The 22807-nt window shown below is 48.1% G+C and overlaps 1 protein-coding gene across 1 annotated transcript in view; it reads left to right on the top strand.

Annotated features, from left to right (window-relative positions):
• The window catches only part of LOC121720886 (glutamate receptor ionotropic, NMDA 2D), a 41178-nt gene that overhangs the window by 5501 nt on the left and 12870 nt on the right, over positions 1-22807 (top strand). Inside the window, exons 2-10 of the mRNA XM_042107358.1 lie at positions 6227-6583; positions 8156-8362; positions 9422-9688; positions 12194-12513; positions 13225-13339; positions 17606-17811; positions 18787-18955; positions 20547-20700; positions 21071-21196. Of these exons, the coding sequence (XP_041963292.1) occupies positions 6290-6583; positions 8156-8362; positions 9422-9688; positions 12194-12513; positions 13225-13339; positions 17606-17811; positions 18787-18955; positions 20547-20700; positions 21071-21196 (1858 nt within the window). The 5' untranslated portion in view covers positions 6227-6289. The remainder of the gene's footprint in view (positions 1-6226; positions 6584-8155; positions 8363-9421; positions 9689-12193; positions 12514-13224; positions 13340-17605; positions 17812-18786; positions 18956-20546; positions 20701-21070; positions 21197-22807) is intronic.

Genomic DNA, 22807 nt, shown 5'->3' with positions numbered 1-22807 from the left:
CTGGCATTATACATTTAGGGATGTGCCTTGTGGCCGTTGTTCTGCGAATTGCTGGTGCTGCCCACATTCGCAGGTCTAGGGTCAGCTGCAGCATTTTGCCGGTGATAGACAGGAGGTGAGAGCAGCAGATCTCAGACCAGCTGCCAGAGGCAGGGAGGAAGTGGAGCGCTACTGACTGGAATGCATTATGAGGTCAGATCCACGCAGGAAACATTTTGGCGTTACGGGGGACTAAACAAACGCATCCATCTGAAGACATCTCTGCATTCTCTCATCTGCAGAGGCCACTACACAATGTCTGTGAACAGAAGTGTTTTGACCACAGGTGTGCTGTCCTTTTTTTTAATGCGTTTTGGGGGAGTCTCATGCTTGTTCATGTTCATGTTCATGTGTGTGTGTGTGTGTGTGTGTGTGTGGACATGTGAGTGTGTGAGAGAGTGTGTGAGTGTGCGTTGAGAGTTGGCAGCTGTATGTCCCCTGTGCCAGACGTGTTGGCGGGGTCTGCCGTGTGTGCCGGTGTGTATGAGCTTAGCCTAATCTGTCCGTGTGTGTGTGTGTGTATGCGTGTGTGTGTGTGTGTGTGTGAAAGAGAGCATGTGCTGGTGTGATATGTAATTTGAGTGTCTGCCAGTGTGTTCATGCATGTAGCAGGCCAGAGTCTGTGCCTGGGAGAGTGTGTGTTTGTCTTTGTGTTTGCTTAATGTTCTGCTATACGCTTCCATTGAGATGTGGTTGCAAAAGATCATATTGTTTGGTATGTCTTGCGATAGGCAGATGTGGACGTGTACAATTCATGTGCTGTTGTTTTTCTGCTCTGGATGTTGGCAGCTGCGTGTATATACCCGTGACCACTAGTATGTTGGGGCTGTGCAGCGTGCATAAAAGTGTGTGTGTGTGTGAGAGAGAGACCAAGTGCCCAGATGTGATGTGAGGGCTTGTGGTGTGTGTGTGTGTGTGTGTGTGTGTGTGTGCATGTTTTAGTGTGTGGGAGGGTACTTGCACCAGGCGACAGGCTTAATATGCTTCCCTCATTATCAAATCAGTTGTCTTTCACATTGGCTGACAGTTACACAGCACACGAGCGTAGGGACCAGCTCATGTTAAAAACAAAACAACAAAAAACAACAAAGCACCTCCAATAAAAAATCCCTCATTACATTGTCCACCATGCAGATTCAACATGCAGCCCGCAAGACGTGACCTGTCTTTCAAAACTCACCTCACTGTCAATTACCCACTTGGTTTTACTGAAACCTAAACAGGAGTACACTCTGAAATTGGTCCCTTGCAAATTTTCCCAAACCCCTGACTGAATTGGAAATAAAAACATTGCCACTGTGTGCAAATGACTATAGCAATAGGAGCAATAGCTCATGTGTTTGCAGAAAAAAACATGAATATATATGACATTTGGTTTGGTTTTTCCTAATGGTGTGAAAAGCTTTTTTGCCCAAGGTGTGTTGTGTGGCAGCTGTTGCCTGGTTTTTGCACTCATCAGGTGGTGCGTGTGTCAAGGTAGCTGGTTCTGAAGGTGCCATCAGAGGCCCTGTCTGTGGGCTTGTCACAGGGAGAGGGGCTTGTATCGGAGACTGTTCTTCAGGGTTGTTGTAAACGCCCATACGCTGTGTGTTCCTCTCATGTTTTACCATATGTCAGCGTTTTAGTAGTTCCCCTGCACTCTCTCTGTCCTGGGAGCAAGCTGTATTATTTGGAAGCATGAGTAAAAGTATGCCAAGTAAAATGTATCTCAATTCCTCTATCGACCTTTGAACTGAACTCACGTCCAATCCAAATGATATAAATTGTGCAACAAAATTGTTGCCTATCACAGCTGGGAGGATATGATGTGAGTATCAGCAGTGGGCTCATATTAGTTTTTTTCTGCCACAGCTATCACTGTCGTCCCCTGCAGCTCTGAGTGAAATTATTCCTGTATTATCATCAAGGAAATCAGCATGTGAGAGCGAGGCACAGGATGGCCCTGGTGCGTTCTGTTGATGTCAGACAGGTGATGATGACAACACGTCCGTGTGGCCCCCGCTAGTAATGCGCCGGTGTTGGTATAGCCCGGCTAATCAAAGCAGTGCACAAGTGGGGTGGATATCTGCATAAAAGTCCCCGTCCCGCGAGCCTTTGTGACATTCATAGGCATATTTAACTCGCCCTCAAAAGGCTGGCCGCCTGCCAGGAGAGTTTGGTAGGAATTCATTCAGGTGCTTTTTTTTTTTGATAGTGCTGAGTAAGAGGCGGCTAGCGTGTGCGTGTGCGTGGGAGACTCAATGACACAGGCGCGGATGCTGCTGGTGTAGGCGCAGGTTCCTCATTGATGTAGAACAAAAACACACACACACACACACACACACACACACACACACACACACACACACACACAAACACACACACACACACACATTGCGTTGAAAGGAGATTGTTGTAAAAGAGCAGAGAGAAAATGGTGAAAAAAATAATCCCTTTTTGCACCAATAAACATTGTGTAATGGACAAGAGCGATTTAGAAACTTTAACCTGTCCTCTGCAGTTCCTTCTGCATGGTAATAAAAAGGCAGCCTGTTGAAGCCAAGCGCACATAAATACTGTGTGTGTGTGGTGTGTGTGTGTGTGTGTGTGTGTGTGTGTGTGTGTGTGTGTGTGTGTGTGTTGTAGTGTTTACTGCACTGGGGAGGCCATGCTGCTCCTACACATAAAGCCCCAGCGCCTCAGCTGCCAGAGAGGAAGAGTGATGCAGACTGGAGCGCATCCAGCCAAAGACACACGGCTCCGACTGGACAAAGAGGAAGCTTTGCTCCCATTCAAGCCCCCTGTGCTCTGTGTCATTTTTACATAAGGGATGGTCACCGGATGAGTCAGGTTTTAATTATGCTCCCGTAGTGCCCACGGGGCAGTGATTCCGCTGCCTCTCGTTCTCACGTGCCGAGGTAACAAGTAGCATTGTGTGCCAGAGAAAGGCCCCTCGATGGCTGGCCTGGGTGATGGATTAGGAGGCCGTTTGTCACTCGGATGGCTTTTGATAGCCGGGGTCATCAAAGCATAGGCGTGACGCTTTACGACAGGTGTTTACAGCAACACTAGTGAGTAACAGAAAGAGAGAGAGAAAGAGAGGAGGGGGGGGGAGAAGGCAGTGGCACAGCACAGCATAGAACAGCCCAGCACAGCATAGAACAGCCCAGCCCAGCACAGCCCAGCACAGCACAGCACAGCACAGCCCAGCCCAGCCCAGCCCAGCCCAGCCCAGCCCAGCACAGCATAGAACAGCCCAGCCCAGCACAGCATAGAACAGCCCAGCACAGCATAGAACAGCCCAGCACAGCATAGCATAGCCCAGCCCAGCACAGCACAGCACAGCCCAGCCCAGCACAGCATAGAACAGCCCAGCCCAGCCCAGCACAGAACAGCCCAGCACAGCATAGAACAGCCCAGCCCAGCACAGCCCAGCCCAGCCCAGCACAGCCCAGCCCAGCCCAGCACTCTATACCTCCTCCCCACGTGCTGCACACGCCACCACCCTGCCAGCTATAATGTGCTATCAGCCAGGATGCCCATGACCCTGCGCTGCCAAGGCTGGACTATATGCCTGTGTGAGTGAGTGAGTGTGTGCGAGTGTGGGTGTGGGAGAGTGAGTGAGAGAGAGAGAGAGAGAGAGAGAGAGAGAGAGGGAGAAAGAGAGAGAGTGGGAAAGGGGGAGAATTAATGTGAGTGTGTGGGTTCTGTGGAGACTTTTAATTATATGAATGTACATCTATGCGTTCATGTAAATATGCGTTAATGTTTTCTCTTTTTAATTATGAATTTGGTTGCCTATTCATTAATTGGGCTTGTGTGTCCTATGTGTACGTGCGCATATGTGTGGGTGCATGCCTGTGTGTGAGCATGTTTGTGTTTGTGAGAGTGTGTGTGCATGAGGCGAGCCGTGTGGGATGTGTAATAACTTGAACTGCGCGCGCGGCTGCTGTGCTCCCAGAGAGGACACATGGTCCAGCAGCAGCAGCAGCAGCAGCAGCAGTGCGCGGCCGAGGCAGCACAGCAACCACACAGCAACCGCACAGCACCAGTCAGCCGAGCCTCAACTCTCAACAGGCAGTGATTGAAGTGCGGGGCAATTAACACAGGCAGCGTAAAGGCTCCTACAGTACGGCGCTTTAAGACCGAGCGGAGCTCTGTGGACCAGTATAATCAGCTGTGAGGAATTATACATCAGTACTTGCCAGCATAATCAGCTGTGTTGAATAACATATCACCTCACGACAGCGTAATTATCTCTGTAGACTGTAGTAATAAGTGTGTGGAAGACTACATCACTGCATTGCTATGGAAATGTGTGTGGAATGGTGCAGTCTCCTCCGTGATGCCAGGCCGTATAGCTGCATAGGATTAGAGGAGGGCTGGAGTGTGGGGTTTGTTTTGAAATACGTATGGAAGAGGATCTTCATGCTCACTCACTCTCCCTCAGGCACACACAGACACACACACACACATTCAATCATTCATTCATTCACACACACACACACACACACACACACACACACACACACACACACACACACACACACACACACACACACACTTTTCACAAAATAAATAGAGTTTACTACAGATCCATAAATATCAATACTTTATTGTGTCCCCGCCACAGGATGGCTTCAATGCAGGGTAGTGTGGAGACAACGCATCACAGCATACTGTACAGTCAGAGCCCTTTTTCTCCTTCTCTTCCTGCCTCTTTTGTTCCCTCCATCCCTCTATCTGTCTGTCTGTCTGTCTGTCTATCTGTCTGTCAGGCACTGACTCCTTCCCCCCATAACCAGAGGTCTGCCAATATGTTTGTTTAAGCCAAACACGTATACATGCCCTGGTCATCAATATTTCTCTCTTTCCTTCCCTCTCCCATATTTTATTCTTCAGTTCCCCCCTCCCTCCCTCTCTCCTCTCCTCCTCTCTCTCTCTACCCCTGCATTCCATCCTCTTATTCATTAGGACTATATTTACCTCTCTCCCAGATACTCAGCATTCTTATTCAATCTCTCTCTCCATCCATTTCTCTCCCTCTCTCTCTCTCACTCTGTCTCTTTTCCTCCGCATCTCTATCCCTCAGAAGAGATGATCAGGGTCAGAGGAGTGGAGGAAGAAAGGGGGAGAGAGAAGAGAAGAGAGAAGAGAGGGGACGGATGGAGGGGTAGAGAATAGAGGGTGAGGAGGAGAGGGGGTGTTATGTCAGCAAACTCTATGATTCAAAGCAATTGCATTAACACCTGAAGTCGTGAAAAACAGTTAGAGAGAGCGCGAGAGAGAGAGGAAGAGAGAGAGAGGGGTAGGGAGAGGGTGAGAGGAAGAGAGAGAGAGGGGTGGGGGGAGACAGTGAGGGGGAGGTTGAAAGAGAGAGGGAAAGGGAAGGGAGGTTGGCACCGAAAGTAAATTGAAAATGATTTGCTAAGATATGTGTGTGGTGTGCGTGTGTGTGTGTGTGCTAGGAATTCAGTGCGGGTGTGTCTGCTGCATTAGCCCTAATATCTTTCAGTCAATCATCCGGCGGCTGTTCGTGTGAGTGTATAGTCTTTATAGCCTCCGCTTATGCATTTGTGTATGTGTTGAGTACAGTATGTGGGAGTTGGCTTAATTGTTGTTATTATTCATGTATCTCTATAACAACCCCCCGATCTCTGTCTGCTATTTACCCACTCCCCCTCTATTACTACGTCTCTCCCTCCTTCTCTCTCTCTCTCTCACTCCATCCATCCTCTCCTCCACTGCTATTTTCCTACCTCCCTGTTCGTTCCTTTGCAGCCTGTAGCCTAAATAATACCTATTTCATCTTCTGTCCCTCTCCTCTGTTTTTCTTCTCTCTCCTTGCCCCCCCCACTCTCTCTCTCTCTTTCTCTCTCTCTCTTTCTCTCTCTCTCTCTCTCGCTCTCTCTCCCTCCCTCTCTCTTGTTTTTGTTTGCCTTCCTCAACTCATTGGCACTGCTCCCTTCACTCTATTACTCTCTAACTAGATTCCACCACAAGCGCATTCCTCTTCTCTTTCTCCTCCCCTCCCTCTCTTTCTCTTGTTTTCAATCTGTCCTTCTCTCCTCTGTCTTTTTGTCAGCCGACCCCCCCCCCCACACACACCTAGCTTTTGTCGTCCATCAAGCTGCCTCTCTTCATGCCTCCTTTCCTGTGTTTCTCCCATTTTTTTCTCTTCTGTCTTTTTTTTTCTCCTCCTCCTCAGGCACCTCCTTTTTGTGCGCGCTGCGGCTCGGTTCCCCCCCGGCTCTCCTGGTCGCCCGTCGCCATGGCGGCGTGGCCTGCCCTCTCTCTCCTGCTGGTCCTGAGCGAGTGGGTGGGGCCGGTGGGCCCCTCCCCTCACCTGCTGCTGCGGCCGCGCGAGCGGGAGCGGGAGCGCGACCTGGCCGCCTCCATGAACTTCAACATCGCTGTGATCCACGCCGGCGCCAGCGCCCACGCCGAGGCCATGGCGTCCGGCGCCGGCGGCCGCGTGCTCTACCCGGGCTTCGGCCGCGTCTACAGCAGCCTAGGGGACAGCGTCGTCACACAGTGGGGCTCAGCCAACGTCATCTGGCTCCAGGTCAGCAGCAGCCTTAAACGCAGTTTTGTTTAGAGCACCGATGTGGGATTTCAAAGACCGATATCGATATTTGAGGATTTAAAAAATCAATAAACGGTAATTCAGCCAATATTCATTTTTAACAAACACAATGTAAAAATGGAATATTTAGCAAATTGAAAAGTTCTGATCAAGGTGAGACATTGTGTTTAAATAGGCCTAACTATCTGGTATCCAAATAAAAGGTTCTTATACAATAGATTTTTAAATAATTATGAAAAATCGCATCAGATCTTTGTTCTTATCTGCGGTAAAGACAATTACCATGATGGTATTTTTTGTGTTTTTTACACACCGTTAATAGCGTTGAACAGTGTGATACTTTATGTGATTGGAAAGCATAATGTAAAATAGCGTCCATACTCATATGACTAAAGGCTTGAACACATTGCCTGCGTTGTCTCTGCAGAACGGCTCCGCTGTGTGTTGATTTTCATGTGGGCCCATGTTACACCCATGTACCAGGGTAACCAGGCCACAGCAGCCACAGCACCTGTGCCATATCCGCGTCTCAGGCACGGCTCAACCCATGCTGCGACCGCAACCCCGCTACAGAATAGAGCGGACGCCTATTTCTTCCACTTCATGCCAACAGCTCTGTGCAGAAATACACTGAAAAGACCAGCTGATAGTCATGATTAGTGTTTAAAAGGGGAAATGGAGGCTACAGATGTGTTATAAAGTAACAGAACTAGGGTGACCACCAACCAGACTCTGAAAAGGAGGACAAGTTGTGTCTAAAAGTGAGGACAAATTGGGCAGAATGAGGATCAGTATTTGGGTTTCCTTTACTTCCTTTTAAAATAGTTATTGGTTGTTATAAATGCTGATAGATCAGAAAATAGCTAATATTGGCCGATAATATCCGGACACCTACATCATGTGAGCTCTAGTTTTATTTCATGTTTATTCATCTCCAGTTTGGGTTGGCAGCACTGGCCAGATCAATTCATTGGTGGTTAGAAAACCAGTGATGGTAAATATGGAAGGGTAAGCAAAATGGGGGGAAAAAGCAATCTCATGCACTGAGCTAGGGCCGACAACACTGATATTCGCATACACAAAATCAGAGACGGGAAGTTGCTGGAGAGGCATATCTTGGCAGGAAAAGACGAACATGAAAAGTTAAAGCCAGAACTCTAGGAATATGAAGTGCTCTTCATATCACTGTTGGATGGAGATCTTGACCTAATTAGGAAAAATGAATTGTGAAAGAACAGAGAGAGAGCTTGATAGGAAAATGATTTGAATGTGATTTGAATGTGAATCACATGCCTAAAGCTTTCAGCCTGAATATAATCTCATTTCAGCCACAACCTGAATGTGAATTGCTTTGAATGTCAATTGAATATCATCGCCGTGTAACCAAGATGTGAATCGTTCTTGGACTGTTTAATATCATTTCAGTTTAATCCCATTTCGGTGGATTGCTTTGGACGTGAGCTCACATGTGCGCGTGTGTGTGTATGTGTGTGCGTGCGTGTGTGTGTGTGTGTGTGTGTGCGTGTGTGTATTGCGTGCTGTGGTGTTCAGGTGAACGACAGCAGCCCCAGGACCCTGCTCTCTCAGCTGTGCGACCTGCTGGCGGCGAGGCCTCTGCAGGGGCTGGTGTATGAGGAGGAGAGGCCGGCGCCCCTGGCCTGGGGGCCCCTGGCCCCGATGCTGGAGTTCGTCTCGGCCCAGACGGGGCTGCCCATCGTGGCCGTGGGCGGCGGAGCAGGACTGGGGAGAGTACCGCAGGTAGGGCTTTTGGGCTCGCTTGTTGTCCTGTAGTAAGACCACGGATCCTGCTGCACTCTGCCTGTAGTGTGCAGAGTGTGACACGGGAGGGTGAGACATCTCACAGTAACGTGAATGAATCAACACTCTCGACTTGTTGAACCACAGTGGCGTATTTGCTTCCCTTTACTCATATGAATCACAAGCGCAAGGGAAAGAAAACGTTTTTTTTTTTTTTTTTCCGGAGCCGTTCTTCTCACATCTTGTGCCTGAGTCACACGCCCCACTCAGGCCCAGCTCGCTCTAACTCAGTGTATTGGATGTTCCGCTGTGAGTTTTAATACTAAGAACTCAATCAGACTCTCGGCAGCCCCGGTGTGGCTGCTGCTGCTGCTGCTGCTGCTGTGGCTCCCAGCCTGGCGGAGGAGCCCGCTGTGGGCGAGGCTCCCGCTTCGTCTCCCCGTGCCCGTGGCGCGCATGGCATGGGAGGCTGGGTAAATGAGCAGGAGACGGGGTGAGAGGTTAAACATCAGCGCCGCGGGGCTTTCGCTCCATTCCTTTGTTTTCGCGCCACCCCTGTAAACGGCCTCGATCCGGCCCGCATTACTCGGCTTTGATTAGCTGTGCGCGGATCGAGCCAGTGTGCAGGGGTGTGTTTGTGAAGCCTAGCCAGCAGACATAATAAGGGGAGCTATATGGTCTCGTCGCTCCCGAGCACTAGGAAGTGACTCAAAACAAGACAAAAAAAAAAAAATGCCCCTATAACTACATTTGTGTTTACAAATGTCTTTAAAAACTGTTTACTCGAGAGGGATGAGATTGAATTCCTTTGATGGCCTTCCTTTGAAGCTCATTCCCAAATATATATATATATTTTCCAAACATAATTTAAAATGTGTATGTGACTGACTCCAGTGGTCATGAGAGACTTTCCTTAATGCTCTGTCCTAGCCTGCAGTCATTGTAGCTCTTGCCCATGAAAATAATCATTAAAAAATCAATTCCCATGGTTCAACACACAGCCAATAAATAGACTGATGTCATGGGAAATGTAGTTTTTCTTTGCGGTCCTCTCTGCAGGAGACGGGCTCCATATTCTTGCAATTCAGTGCCTCAACCGCTCTCCAACTGGAGGTGATCTTCGAGGTGCTGGAGGAGTACGATTGGACTTCCTTCTCGTTGGTCGCCACGCGTCACCATGGCTACCAGGACTTCCTGTCTGTGGTGGAGGGCTTGACGGACGGCTCGTTCATCGGCTGGGAGAAGAAGAGCGTGGTCATGCTGAACCTGACCGAAGACCCAGGGGGCGCGCGGACACGTCGACTGCTCAAAGAGAATGAAGCCCAGGTAAGAGGAGAGCGGCCTCTCACTCTCGCTCGCTCCAACGGTGAAAACTTGTCATCTTATTGCGAGGTCCAGTGACTCACTCTCGCTTTGTCACTCATACCCCTGCGCTGAATCACTTCATCAGCTTTTCATTAACCGCTCACTCGCATTCATGCACTCATCCAGCTATTTGTTCACTCTTGTTCATTATCTCACCAGCTGCCAGTCACTCACTCACTGACTCACTGACTGACTGACTCACTGACTCACCAACTCAGCGGCTTGTGCATGTAATCCCGTGTACTTGTGTGATTAGTAATTCATTAAATGGCTCAGTCTCACTAACTCACTCACCAAACCACTTAACTTCCTTAGTGTTTAATCACTCACTCACTTGTTCTATCACTTCCTCATTCAGTTAAGATCACTTACTCTCATTAAAGCTCAATCTCACTCATTCACCCACTCACTCTCTCACTTATTTTCTGCAGTTTTTTTTTTCTGTAAAATGTTAAGCTCTGTCTTTTTTTGCATTTTCTCTCCATTTAAACCAATAGTCTCATATGTCTCTTCCTCCTTCTTTTCCCCACTCATCTCTTCTTTTTTCTTCTTCTTTTTCCTTCTTCTTGTTCCCTCTCTCCTGTTGTCTCCTTTTGTCCTCTGTGGTCATCTCCACCCTCACTGTGTGCCTCAATTGCCTGCTCCTCTCTGTGTCTGTTGGCTGGCTCCTGCTCTCTCTCCCTGCCTCCTGCTACCCACAGGCTTCTCTCCAGCCACCCACCCAACTTTCCTCCCCCCTCCCTCCCCCTCTTCCTCAACCCCACAACCTCTATTACCATCTCTTCTCATGTCTCTCCCTTTCTTTCTTTCTCTCTCTCTTTCTCTCTCTCTCTCTCTGTCTCCCTCCCTCTCCCTCTCTCTCGCTCTGTCCCTTGCTATCTCTATTTTCCTTGCCTGCGTGTTGTGGTCTCTGTTAGTTTGCGACTGGGCTTCACCCCTCTAATGTCCCTGGCTGGCCCGTGGTGTTGGCCGCGCGTGTTATTCTATTCATTGGGTGGCTTCAGGGGCCTGTGTCAGTGTTAATATAACATAGTGCCTGTCGTGGTGCAGCCTGTGCGCAGTGCATTAACCCTCGCCCTGCCTGGCTCCCGCCGTGCGTGTGTGTGTGTGTGTGTGTGTGTGTGTGTGTGTGTGTGTGTATGTGTATGTGTGTGTGTGTGTGTGTGTGTGTGTGTGTGTGTGTGCTACTGGGAATGAGCGTCTGGACCCGCACCGGGCCATGCTGTGCCGCGCCGGGCATTAACGGCGCTCTCCTTCACTCTCAATGTCACCGCACCACTGCCCGTTCCCCTGCTTCCCTCATGGCCACCACTTTCCCTCCTCACTTCTCTTGCTCTCTCACCTTCTCTCTCCTCTCTATCTCTCTCTTTCTCTATCTCTCTCTCGCTCACTTGTTCTCAAGCACAGATGAGGCCAGGTTAATTTCCACCTGAATATCTCTCTTTCCTCTGTCTGTGCTCTCTTTCTCTCTCTCTCTCTCTCTCTCTATCTCTGCCCCCTCCCCTCACGCTCTCCCTGCCTCACTGCAAACACCCACACCCCCTTGCCACACTCGCGCACAAACACATACATTCTCATTAATTTGCTCTCTCTTTCTCCATGTCTCCCTCTCTCACTCGCTCACACAAACACACACTTTCATTAAATCCCTCCTTCTCTCTCCTCCTTTGTGTCTCTATCTCTCTTGCTCCCTCACAGTGCCTTGCTCTGTCTCTCTCAATTTAAATGGAACTTTATTGGCATGGCAAGCGGGATTGTTTTTTGCCAAAACATTACAGCATCAAATTCAATAAAGGTTGAATAGTCAAAATCCCCGCTTACTCTCGGCCTTCTCTCTCTCTCTCTCTCAGTCTCTCTGTATCTCTTCTTTCCCCTCTCTTCCCTCTTTCTGTTTTCCTCCTCTTGATTTTGTCTCTCTTGCCCTTTCATCTTCCCCTCTTTATTTCTCTCATCTCTCCATCTCTCCCTCTCTCCCCCTGCTCCTGTGTCTTCCTCCCTTCACACAGACGATCCCCAGGCATGCCCCCACACCAACCAGTAACGACTTCTCTGCTCTAAAGTCATCAGACATGTATGCAAATATTATTATTCCCCCTTATAACTCTCCTCTCTCCCTCTCTTTCCCTCTCTCCCTCTGCTCCTGCCTTCTCCTCCTTCGCTCCGTCCTCACCCCTGACTCCTCTCCCTCTCTTCTCCTGCTTTCCTTTTCTCCTTTCTCCCTCTCCTTCTCTTGGTTCAATTATCTCTCCTTTTCTCTGCCTTCCTCTCTATTGTTTTTTTCTCCTCTCACCTCCTTTCTTTGTTTCTACCTCCTCTCTTTTATCCTGTTTTCCCCCTCTCCTCTTGCCCACTTCTCTCTCCTCCTGTGCCTCTCCTTTCCTCTCCTCTCCCTTTGTTCTCTCTTCTCCTCCTCTCTCTCTCTCTCTCTCTCTCTCTCTCTCTCTCTCTCTCTCTCCTCTGACCCAGGTGCGGTTGCTGTACTGCTCCCAGGAGGAGGCTGAGCTGGTGTTCCGTGCGGCCTGGGCGGCGGGTCAGGCCGGAGCCTCTAACATGTGGTTCGCGGTGGGGCCTGCGCTGTCCGGGCTCGGCCTGGAGGGCCTCCCCAAGCGGCTGTTTGCCGTGCGGCCGCAGGGCTGGCGGGACGAGCCCCGCAAGCGGATCGCACAGGGCGTCTCCGTGTTGACCCACGGAGCTGTAGCACTGCGCAAAGACACCGGAGGGACGAACTTTGTCACCAACTGCCAGACGGACGCCAACAGCACACACAGAGTGTATGGGAGGGTGAAGTAAGTCGCCATGGTCATAGATTTAATTCTAGCATCCGCGCCATATCTACCTGGCTATTTGTTTTTCATTCCACTTCAAGTCTCTGTTTCACATCATTATGTAATATTCCACATGAAACCTCCTCGGCTGCTCTGACAGCAGGTTCAGTTATCGCAGCAGCTCCCAGACTGGTTTGTCATATGCACATGGATATCCTCAGGGATAAACCGATCCTTGCACCCCACTGTTTTGACACTTTGTCACTTCCATAGAAAAGGCAAGTTGATGCAGAACCAAAAAAGTTGGCCCAGGTCTTTGAAAAATAAAACCCACAGAATTGCTGGTGAGGTGAATGAACTCTCTTAAGAAAGCTTCATTTTACTGCCACTTGCTGTTTACTGTCAGTAACTGCAGAGCAGTTTCATTTTGGGCACATTTGTCACTCTGACACTAGATATGTACAATTACAAACCAGTAACGAGAGGAGAAGACTTCCTACCCAAACAAGGAGTCAGATAATGGACCCAGAAATACATTCACAAACTATTTTTCACAGTTTATTTTCTGTAACCGTTTGACAAGGACATTAGGACATTGTCACTGTTTTTACCTTGTAAATCCCAGTCTATAAAGCAACCCTACATTTATCTGATTTTTCCAACATGTTCCAACAAGACTGTCTCTCTCCATCCTTACTCCCCTGACACTATCTCTCCCTCTCTTTGCCTCAGATACTTCAACAATATCACCCTCGCCGGGCGGGACTACTCCTTCAACAACGAGGGCTACCTGGCCAACCCGTCTCTCGATGTCATCTCCTACAACTCGGACCGAGGCTGGGAGGACGTAAGCAACCCCCCCCCACCCCCCCCACCCCCGGGGGAACACCTCTTCCCACTCCCGGCAATCACCTGCCGCTCTTTCCCCCGCCGAGCGGCGGAGATCTGACCCGCGGTCCCCACTCAGACACCACGCAGTGGAGCCTCTCAGATAGGCATCTCCCCCCGCGGTGCCCGCTGGCTTCGCCCACAATGTCTAGATGGGCTGCTGTGATTAGCGGAGCCAGGTTTTAGGTGTTGTCAGTGGCATCACTGTGGTGCCGCGTCCGGGGTGGGAGGAAGTTTCGCACACAAGTTGTGGTTGCCACGGCAGACTCCGGGCAGCGAGCGAGCGAGCAAGCGGCTCATTATTAATGACAGTCCACTGACACTGACCTCAAAATGATGTGGCGGAGGAACTGCCAAAAAAAAAAAGCCCAATTTAGGGGTGAATGGGGGAGAATGCATTTGAACGATAGATCACCCTGACAACAATGTCAAAGAGGAGAAGTGAATCACAGCAGGGCCACAGTACAGTATGTGTGCACAAGCGTCAAAATAGAGTAACACACATAGCACTCACAGCAACACATGCAGAGCATAACAAATGCAGACAGCAACATACTGTATACGGATAATGACACACAGAAAACGATGCAGTGTGGTAGGCGTGTGGCCTGACCCCACTTCACTGTGGGTCACATCAGTTGAAATTCCAATTTATTCAGGATTCAATTTGGAAACGGACTTAAAATTCTGCTCCATGAAATAAACCCAAATGGAGATGGATTTAATCCTCAAACCAGGACATGGCACTCGGAGAGAGCGCTGCGAGAGGCGAGAGTCGCTGGTGGGAAAGGGGAGGACAGATTCCGAGCATAGTGGGGAAAGTGGAAAAGCTTTGACAGCGCACGGCACACACACACACACACACACACACACACACACACACACACACACACACACACACACACACACACACATACCACGGGGGAAGAAGAGGCGCAGTGCGTGCTGCTGTATGCACAAATGCCCCAGAGAGCCTAGCGAGTGAGCGAGCGCGTGAGTGAGTGAGCGGGGAGGGTGCAGCGCGCCTGAGCTGCAGGTAGGAGAGTTCAGGGAGACCGCGCAGCTGCCTCGGGCGCGCTAAAAGGTTGAACGCGGCTCATTTAGACTCCCACGACGCCATGGAAAGTCAGGACTGTTTAGGCTCTTTTGTCTCTCCTGCCTGTGAGCACACTGCTGTGGTGTGCTGGGTGCCCTGTCAGAACCTGCACAATGAAACAAACAAATAGTCTCAAACAGAGAAACAAACAAACAACCCCCTCCTCCATGAAATATGGCAGCTTTTGCGGGTCTCTCTGAGCTGCAGCAACTCCCCTCCAGTCCATAGACCTCAGTTCTTCACAAACAGTCAGCTGAGAGCGATACCACCCCCAGTTTGTGGTTGTGTAATGCAGCAGCCTGATACCCGTGTAATGGAGCCTGCCTCTCTCTCTCTCAGAGGTCTGCGTGCTTCATTATACGGCTCTGAAATTAAGAACAGTTGGTCATCATTCTGCAAATGGGAATGTTTCCTCGCTGTTTTTCTTCTTGGGTGGGTTAAAAGTCTAAATCGGAGTGGTTGTGTTGGTAAAGTGCTGCGTGAGCACTATGTGGTGAACACTGTGTTCTTTGGCAGAATGCTCAGGCGGCTTATTTAGTTGCTTATCCTTTTAGACGAAGTAGAGTAATTCTGCTCAGTTTGTCTTGATGTCGCCTTTGATTGCTTTTCAATTGCAGCTCCAGCATCAGTTTTCATCTATTTTGACCGTTGCGTCGTTTTTAAAATAGAAAGAGGATTGCTGAGAGGGGAGAGAAAACTTTTAAAGATAATAACAGAAAATCAACAGACACAGATTAATCAGAGCAGAGGCTTAATGTGTTTTACAAATAATTGCTTAATAAATATTTTACTATATAATATCAATATATTTTGGAGTGTTTAAAGTGTTAGTAACATGAAAAGTGTTGAATTAAAAAAGACCTCAAATGCAAAATGTAAGGCATGTTGGAGACTCAGCGAGTTGTTCCTAATGATCTCCGCTTATTAGCTGATATGCTCTTCTAAATAAAGATTTCTCAGTCTAGCTAAGCCCTGGTTCCCACCAATGCAGGATGAGTATGCAGTTCTAGCTCTTTGTGATTCTTGGATGGAACCCCTGTCTCTTGTGCTCTATTGTTGCTGTTTCTGATCATTTTCTTGGCCCTTGGTTCGACGTTGTTGAAGTTAAGATGTCTTCCTCTTTCTGACACGGCATGCCCTAAAATAACTACTACAGCACATGGTCTGAGAGGTATACGCAGAAGAAAAAAAAGCCCCGCTGAATATTTCTGAGTACATAAAAGAGGACTATACCGACATGACAGTCGGTGCTTTGCATCATTAGCATGTAGATATCGCAGCTCCAGGCGGTTTTTCGCAAGAGAGAGAAAAAAAATGCTCACTCACACCCGTATCCAGCACAGCCTCCGTACTTTTGACATGTCATGCATATTTTATAGATCTATGTTTTGTTCAGAAAAGCTAGAGTACAAGCTGGTGTCACCTGTTTGGATGTGCTTCTTTTAAACCACTGTGGTAGGCTTTCTGGTGTCTGCATCTCTCGCGGTGAAAAGACAGCTGTTCAGCTCGGAAGCGCACCTCCCCACCCCCCTCTGGAGCCCTGCCCTGCTGTTTACTGGTGCTGTTTCACTGATGCCACTAAATCTGCTCCTGGTGCACTGCTGCTGAATAGGGAACAGAAAGACGTGGAATGGTGCGATATTGTATATTTATAAATCAACTATTTAATGGTTGGGATAAGGGAAGGGTTAAAGCATTCGCTACCCAACTTGCCAGTGGTTTTGTTAAAAACAGAAAGCTCATGAATTATTCAATCTGACAATCAATCAGGAGTGAGGATAAATCAATAAGTGTGTTAAATAAAAGCTTACATTTATTTGCTGGCTTTGTTGGAACTGCTAATTGCACTAGCATAGTTGCTGCTGCCGCTATAACCTTAAGTGGGCTAGCCGCCCTACACAGGCAAGGCCCTGCAGGAACCAACCTGCTGACTATTGCCTTTTTCTTTGAATCCCTTTCAATTAGCTTGCCTGCGCCTCAGCCCTCAGGTCTCGTGGAGTATAAACCCGGGATAAGGGACGGACAGGCACTTACTGCACCACAGCAATCTGCCCATTACACCTACGGTATATGTGCTGTCTCTGCTTTTATTGAATATTTAATACTCTTTTCACAATGACTTGGGCCCATTACTGTGGCTCCTGCCAGCGAGCGTGCCGCTTTGCTGTCGGGAGAAGCACAGCAGACTGTTAGCAATGATTAGCTTAGGTCAGTGGTGCCCCTGGGGAATAGTGTGGTCCTCGGCGTACGGCGGGATTAGAAAAACAGCCCAGCCGTAGCTATATATCTGCATATGAATGCAGTGAGTTTTTCTAGTGCTGTAAGTCATTGGGATGTGAGGTGTCAGCTAGCGTGGTTGTTCTCTGAGGAATTTACCTCAGAGAAGGTAATTTATTTTAGAAGGAATTTAACTCCTCAAAGGCTCATTTATTTAAAATGAGTGACCACATTGTATGACTATTCATGAGTATTTAGTCCATAACCTAGACATTGTTGGTGCCTTGCTTAACCAGTTCAGTTAGCTTTTGGGGAGACACTGTGGAAAATGCACAGTTTTTTAAAAAAGAATGCACACTTTGCATAATATGCTGTGAATATTATCAGAGGGGTTAATTTGGAATGTTTTGTTCAGTAGTTGTTTATACAACAGTGCCCTTCTGACAGACCTCCAAAAGCTCAGTCTCTGACTAAAATAATTGAACGCTACAGTATGTTTCTCCCTTGCTATGTGCCCATTTGACCCCCCTTGCTTTCTGTCTGTGGGAAAAAAGAGCGTGACCTTTCACTGTCACACAGCACTTAGTGAAACACCCAAAGTCCCCCAATAGAGTGCCCAAGGAGAGAAGTGCAGCAAAACGCTGCTCATTTTTCACTGCCTCTGAATATAGCGCTGCACCCACCAGCCACCAGAACACAGGACCTAGTTAGGTAATGGCTCACCGCAACGGTCTTCGCTCATGTTGCAGTTGAAATGAGTTGAGCTCTCATCTGACCTTTGACTGTGGTGGTGTGATTAAGGTCATTTCCATAGCAGCAGGTGTGAGGGGTGTGTGTGTGTGTGTGTGTGTGTGTGTGGGGGGGGGGGGGGGGTGTGTGTCCAGCACTGACCCTTGCTGCGTGTGCTCCCAGGTAGGATCGTGGGAGAACGGCGCGCTGAGGCTGCGCTACCACACGCTGTCCCGCTACGGTCAGTTCCTGCAGCCGCCCGACGACGCCCAGCACCTGCACGTGGTCACCCTGGAGGAGCGTCCGTTTGTCATCGTGGAGCTGGCCGATGCCGCCTCGGGGACCTGCATTCGAGACTCCGTCCCGTGCCGTCGGTCCCTCAATGCCAGGTCAGACCCCCCTGCAATCCATCAGCCGCCTCGCTGCTCTTTGGCCCCAAGCCGCTGTCCTGCCCAGATGGGCCAGGGACAAAGATCCCCTCGCCGGCACATTTTCAATCATCGATCAAGCAGTCACTTTTAGTTTTTTTGCTGTCTGTTCCACCATTATGTCTGTCCCTCAAAGACAGCGAGTGTCAAGAAGGGAGGAAAGATGGCTCTTAGGGCACTGCCTCCTCTCACTCACTCAATATAGGATTTTTCTCCAGACTGTCTGAAATAGTAAAGGTTATTTCCTCTCTCAATCCAGCATCAGCTCCTTTATTTTATTTTCCATCTTTTGGCCTGCTCCCTCCAGTGTCAGGTCACACTGTGGGGGATTTGGGGCTGTAAAACCTCTAGTACCATTTCAATCAATTTGTCGTTTGCTGTCGTTTATTTCTTTGACCCCTGCGGCCACCCTGTCTTAGGTGTAGGTCTTGTTGCAATCTATCACTCTCAGCCTATGGAACATGCTGGTGCTCATAGGGGTCCATCGCTGAGGATAAATATCATTTCTTTTTCATATTTCTATTCATTCTCTTTCACCATATTCCCAAAAGCTCTCAGTGTTCTGCTGCGCTCACTATCGAACAAAGAAGAAGAGTGAACTTTATCTTCCTGCCCCACTTTAAAGTGACATTCCTTGTTTTTTCTTAGTATCCTGTTCCTACTCCATCTCTTTCTCTCTCTGTTTCCCTTTCAATCTCTTTTTCTCTCTCTCTCTCTCTCCTTCTCTTCTGTCCAATCACCTGCCTTTATTGCCATTCTCCACAGTTGCCCAATCTGTCGGCTTCCACCTCTTTGCTTTCCCTTCACCTTGCTTTCCCCTCACCTTGTTTTTTTCTGTTTCTTTGTTTGTTTCTTTGTTTGTTTGTTAGTGTTCCTTCTTCTCCTTTCTAATCCCCGACTCAATTCCGTTTTCTCTCTCTTGTCCTCCTCCCTCAGTTCCCTCCAGGAGGGGGTGGCTCCCGTGAAGCAATGCTGCAAGGGCTTCTGCATCGACATCCTCAAGCGCTTGGCCCGGATCGTGGGCTTCACCTACGATCTCTACCTGGTTACCAATGGGAAGCATGGGAAGAAGATCGATGGCGTCTGGAACGGCATGGTGGGAGAGGTAAGACGATAATGGAGTCTGGAGGAATGATGTGCTGTCAAGGAAAGAGCCCAGTTGGGCACACTGGCTACTAGTCGGCGCATAATAACGGCACTGAATTGAGAACCAGCGAGGCTAGAATGGACTATGGAGTCTCAGCTGTGAGTTTAGGCTGGGTTTGTGACCTATGCTAATTGCCGCAGGTTGTCTTACAGTGTATCAAGTGACCCTGCTCCTGGCATATTTGTAGTCTTTGCGCGGGGTCCTCTGGGTAGGCTGCATTCTCTGCTGGCGAGGAGGAGCCTCCGGGACTACCAGTGAAATACCACGCGTCTTCTCACAGGAGACTTATGAGGCGCTAATGATGGCCTGTGTGCTCTTTCAAACTCTCTTTTTCTCTCTCCCTCTCCCTCTCTTTTTCTCTCTCATTCTCTTGCTTTTCACACACATAGACACATATGAAGATGCACACAGACATGCACACACATACACACACACAAATCCCATTTTTTCTCCGTTTGTCGGGTCTGTCTTGGATACGCGGCAGTTCCCTGTGTGCGAGGAACAGGGGGGCTGTTGTTTTGTGAGAGAATTCCTGCTGAGATGCTCGCACCCCTGGGGTAGACTTGGTTAAGGTGGTTGCTAGGGAATCGGAAGCAGTTCTTTTTACCGGCACACTCGCAGCCTCTTTTAGCATCTTCCTGCAGATCTGCAGATCCTTGTCCAATGACGTGACAGCACGCCCCCAGAGACTCAGGCTAAAGGTTATTTTCTCAGGCTAATTTTTTTTTTCTCCTGCTTTGATTTTTTTACGGTATGGCCCAAAGGCCTCTCCAGGATTTGACTTATACAGCAGCTTGATGCGCAGCCAGCCAGGCAGGCAGGCAGGCAGATTCACGGAGCTCTTGGAAAAGTTGCAGCAGCAGCTACACTGAAAATAGCCCTCCTCATTTCAGATCGCTGATAGGGGTTCTGAGGTCTCATTTAATGGAGATAAAATAGAAGAGCTTCCGACCGTTGCTGTGCCCTTAGTTGGACTTTAAGACAGGTTCCATAGGATATTTTAATTGGCCAGTGATATTGACGAATGAAACCGGGTGTCTTGATTTATTATCTAATCAATGACCTCAGTTAACTTGTTAAGTTGTGAAGAAAGCCCCCAATCTTGCTTAGCTCTGTGTTCCTCCAGAATTCACTTTCTTGTAGGCAGTGAAATCTGCATCTGTTGTTAAATGCAGTGTTATTCATCTTTAATTGACAGGGATGCCGAGCCAATTGTTGAGATGAATCATTTAAATGAACGTGTGGGTTAAATAAGTGAGGAACATTTATGCATCAGATGCATTCTCTACATTGATGTTTCAGTTCTAATGCATAAACATGCCTGTTAAATAAAAAAAACAGGGTTGAAAAAGAGCTAAAGCATTTCTTGTCTCGCGTGTGAATGTGTTTCGAGGCTTTTTTAATGGGATAAATTATTGTAATGATATGTAATTACCAGTTCCTGCTCCAAGTTGGCAACCACATCTTTTCTCCTGTCATGAATAAACCATAGAGGTGTACATTTTGATACTGAAATGATACAATAATGGCTTATGATTTTCTGAGCTAGGTGGTGTATAAGCACGCTGATATGGCCATCGGCTCGCTCACCATCAACGAAGAGCGCTCACAGGTGGTGGACTTCTCAGTACCTTTTGTGGAGACTGGCATCAGTGTCATGGTCTCCCGTAGCAACGGCACAGTCTCTCCTTCTGCCTTCCTTGGTGAGTGACAGGAGGGAGCAAGGGGCCAGTTTGACATTAGATTAGGTCTGGATTGTCAGCTACCCTAAGGTCACTTATCACAAGACTGTTTTGTTAAAGTTGTAAGATGTTCTATTGCCGTCACTGATATACATGCATGATAGTGGTACATGTATGACGTGGGCAAATGGCAATATGAATGCCAATGATATGCAATTGACCACATGAATAGAAGAGACAAAAGAAGGGAAACCATAACAGATATTCTCCTTCCTATTTCTCCTGACATTTTTAAAAATAACCCACTTGAAATAGATAGATAGATAGATAGATACTTTATTATAAATATATCAATGTTTTATTTCTTTGTTCTCCTATTTGACACTTTCAGAGCCTTACAGTCCAGCTGTGTGGGTGATGATGTTTGTCATGTGCCTGACGGTAGTTGCGGTGACCGTCTTCATCTTTGAGTTCTTCAGCCCCGTCGGCTACAACCGCGACCTTCAGAGTGCCAAAAGTGAGTGCTGCTCATCAGGTTTGGTGGCCATATTGTTTCAACAGTCTTGATCACTACATTGAAATGTTGGCCGTGTCGACACAGCTTCAACTGCAGCCTGTGCACGGTAGTATAACACAGAGTTGTCCGGCCTTGCAGTGTGTGTTTGTGGAAGAGGCCAATTGCAACATTCATCACTTGGTCTGAATTTATCATTTGCTTATTTATTCACTGGTCTGCAGACTCTCTTTCTTACTTTCCAGAAAGCCATGTATAATTTAACACTGCAGGTTTTTGCTCTCATGGTTTTATGGACGCCTCTCCCTCATAGTTCATTTTCTCATTTTTATATATTTCTCCCCTCATCTTCTCTCTCTGCTCGCACTCCATCCCCAATCCTCCTCATCCATCTTTAATGGAGGAGCTTTATCCTGCAATCAAAATCTTTCTAAATTTCAGCTCTTTTTATTGTATCTCTGCTGTCTTTATATACTATTTTGAATAGAATTGAAAAATGTGCAGGAGCAAACCTGCTCAGGGCAGTTTTAGTGATTGAAGGGCCAGGGGAATGTTGCTGGCCTGTCAACTTTATGGCGGTTTTGTGGCTACTGTCAAGCCGTGGCGACAGCAGGAGAGGGCCCGCGTTGCGGAGCGCGATATAAAGACTGGCATTTTGCTGGCAGAGGGGGAATGTGGAGAGTGAACAGATTTGCATAGCCACGGATGCCTGAGCAAGCTCTGGGGCTGAGCGGAACAGACAACTCTTGTGTCGCCCGTGATAAAAACCAGGAGAGGAAGTCGGAGGCTTTGAGCAGTGCCCGCGTCTCCGTCCCCCTGACTGACGCACGCATGGTGAAATCGCCTTTGTTCTCCCGCTGTCCGTGAAGGGACGTCAGATTTGGGCTGGGGTAACCTGAGCGGCTGCTCCATGGCAAAATCGGAGAGAGAAATGCAGCTTTTTTCCCCCCTGCTTGAACAAACATTGGTTAATGAAGAAAGGAAATGCACAATGCACACAGTGAAAATCAAATGGAAAAAAGTCAAGAGGCGACACACTTGATGTAACCATTACAGCATCTTTTCTACTAAAACAGCATGTTCAACAGGATGCTCAATTCAGCTCTCGTATCCTCACTATTCACACTGGCAACAACAGATGCAAATCACTTTTTTTTCGCAGGGCCAGTTCTAAATGCAGCTGAGATACTTTGCAAAACTCTGCATTTAGAAACACTCCCTATGGCTTTTTTAAACACACCATGAAAACTTTTGACAATCAATATTCTCTGCATTGCTAGCTCAGTTTCTGCTGCAGCATCTGAAGTGATTAATAGCAATGCTAAGTGGGGGAGAAGAGCTTGATGCAGTTCCAAGCCTGAAGCTATGATCCCTGAAGTTAACCTCTTTAAGTCAACAGAAGAAAAAAAACTCCATTGCATTACAATAGGTGCTGATGTTCGCTTTGAACAGCAGCTAAAAATAGCAGCATTAAAAGACCACAAAACTCCTTCTGGTACCATTGAACTCTTCTTCAGTCCCAGTGATCAAACATCAAGGTTGCAGAGATGTTGCAGGTGTCGACAGGTTCACCACAAATGAGTTCAGAACAGCAAAATCATCATCTTTTTAAAA

This window comes from Alosa sapidissima, chromosome 10 (assembly GCF_018492685.1).
Source record: "Alosa sapidissima isolate fAloSap1 chromosome 10, fAloSap1.pri, whole genome shotgun sequence".
NCBI classification, from domain to species: domain Eukaryota; kingdom Metazoa; phylum Chordata; class Actinopteri; order Clupeiformes; family Clupeidae; genus Alosa; species Alosa sapidissima.
Note: the sequence above shows the minus strand (reverse complement) of the source record. Positions and strands in the feature narration are given on the sequence as shown.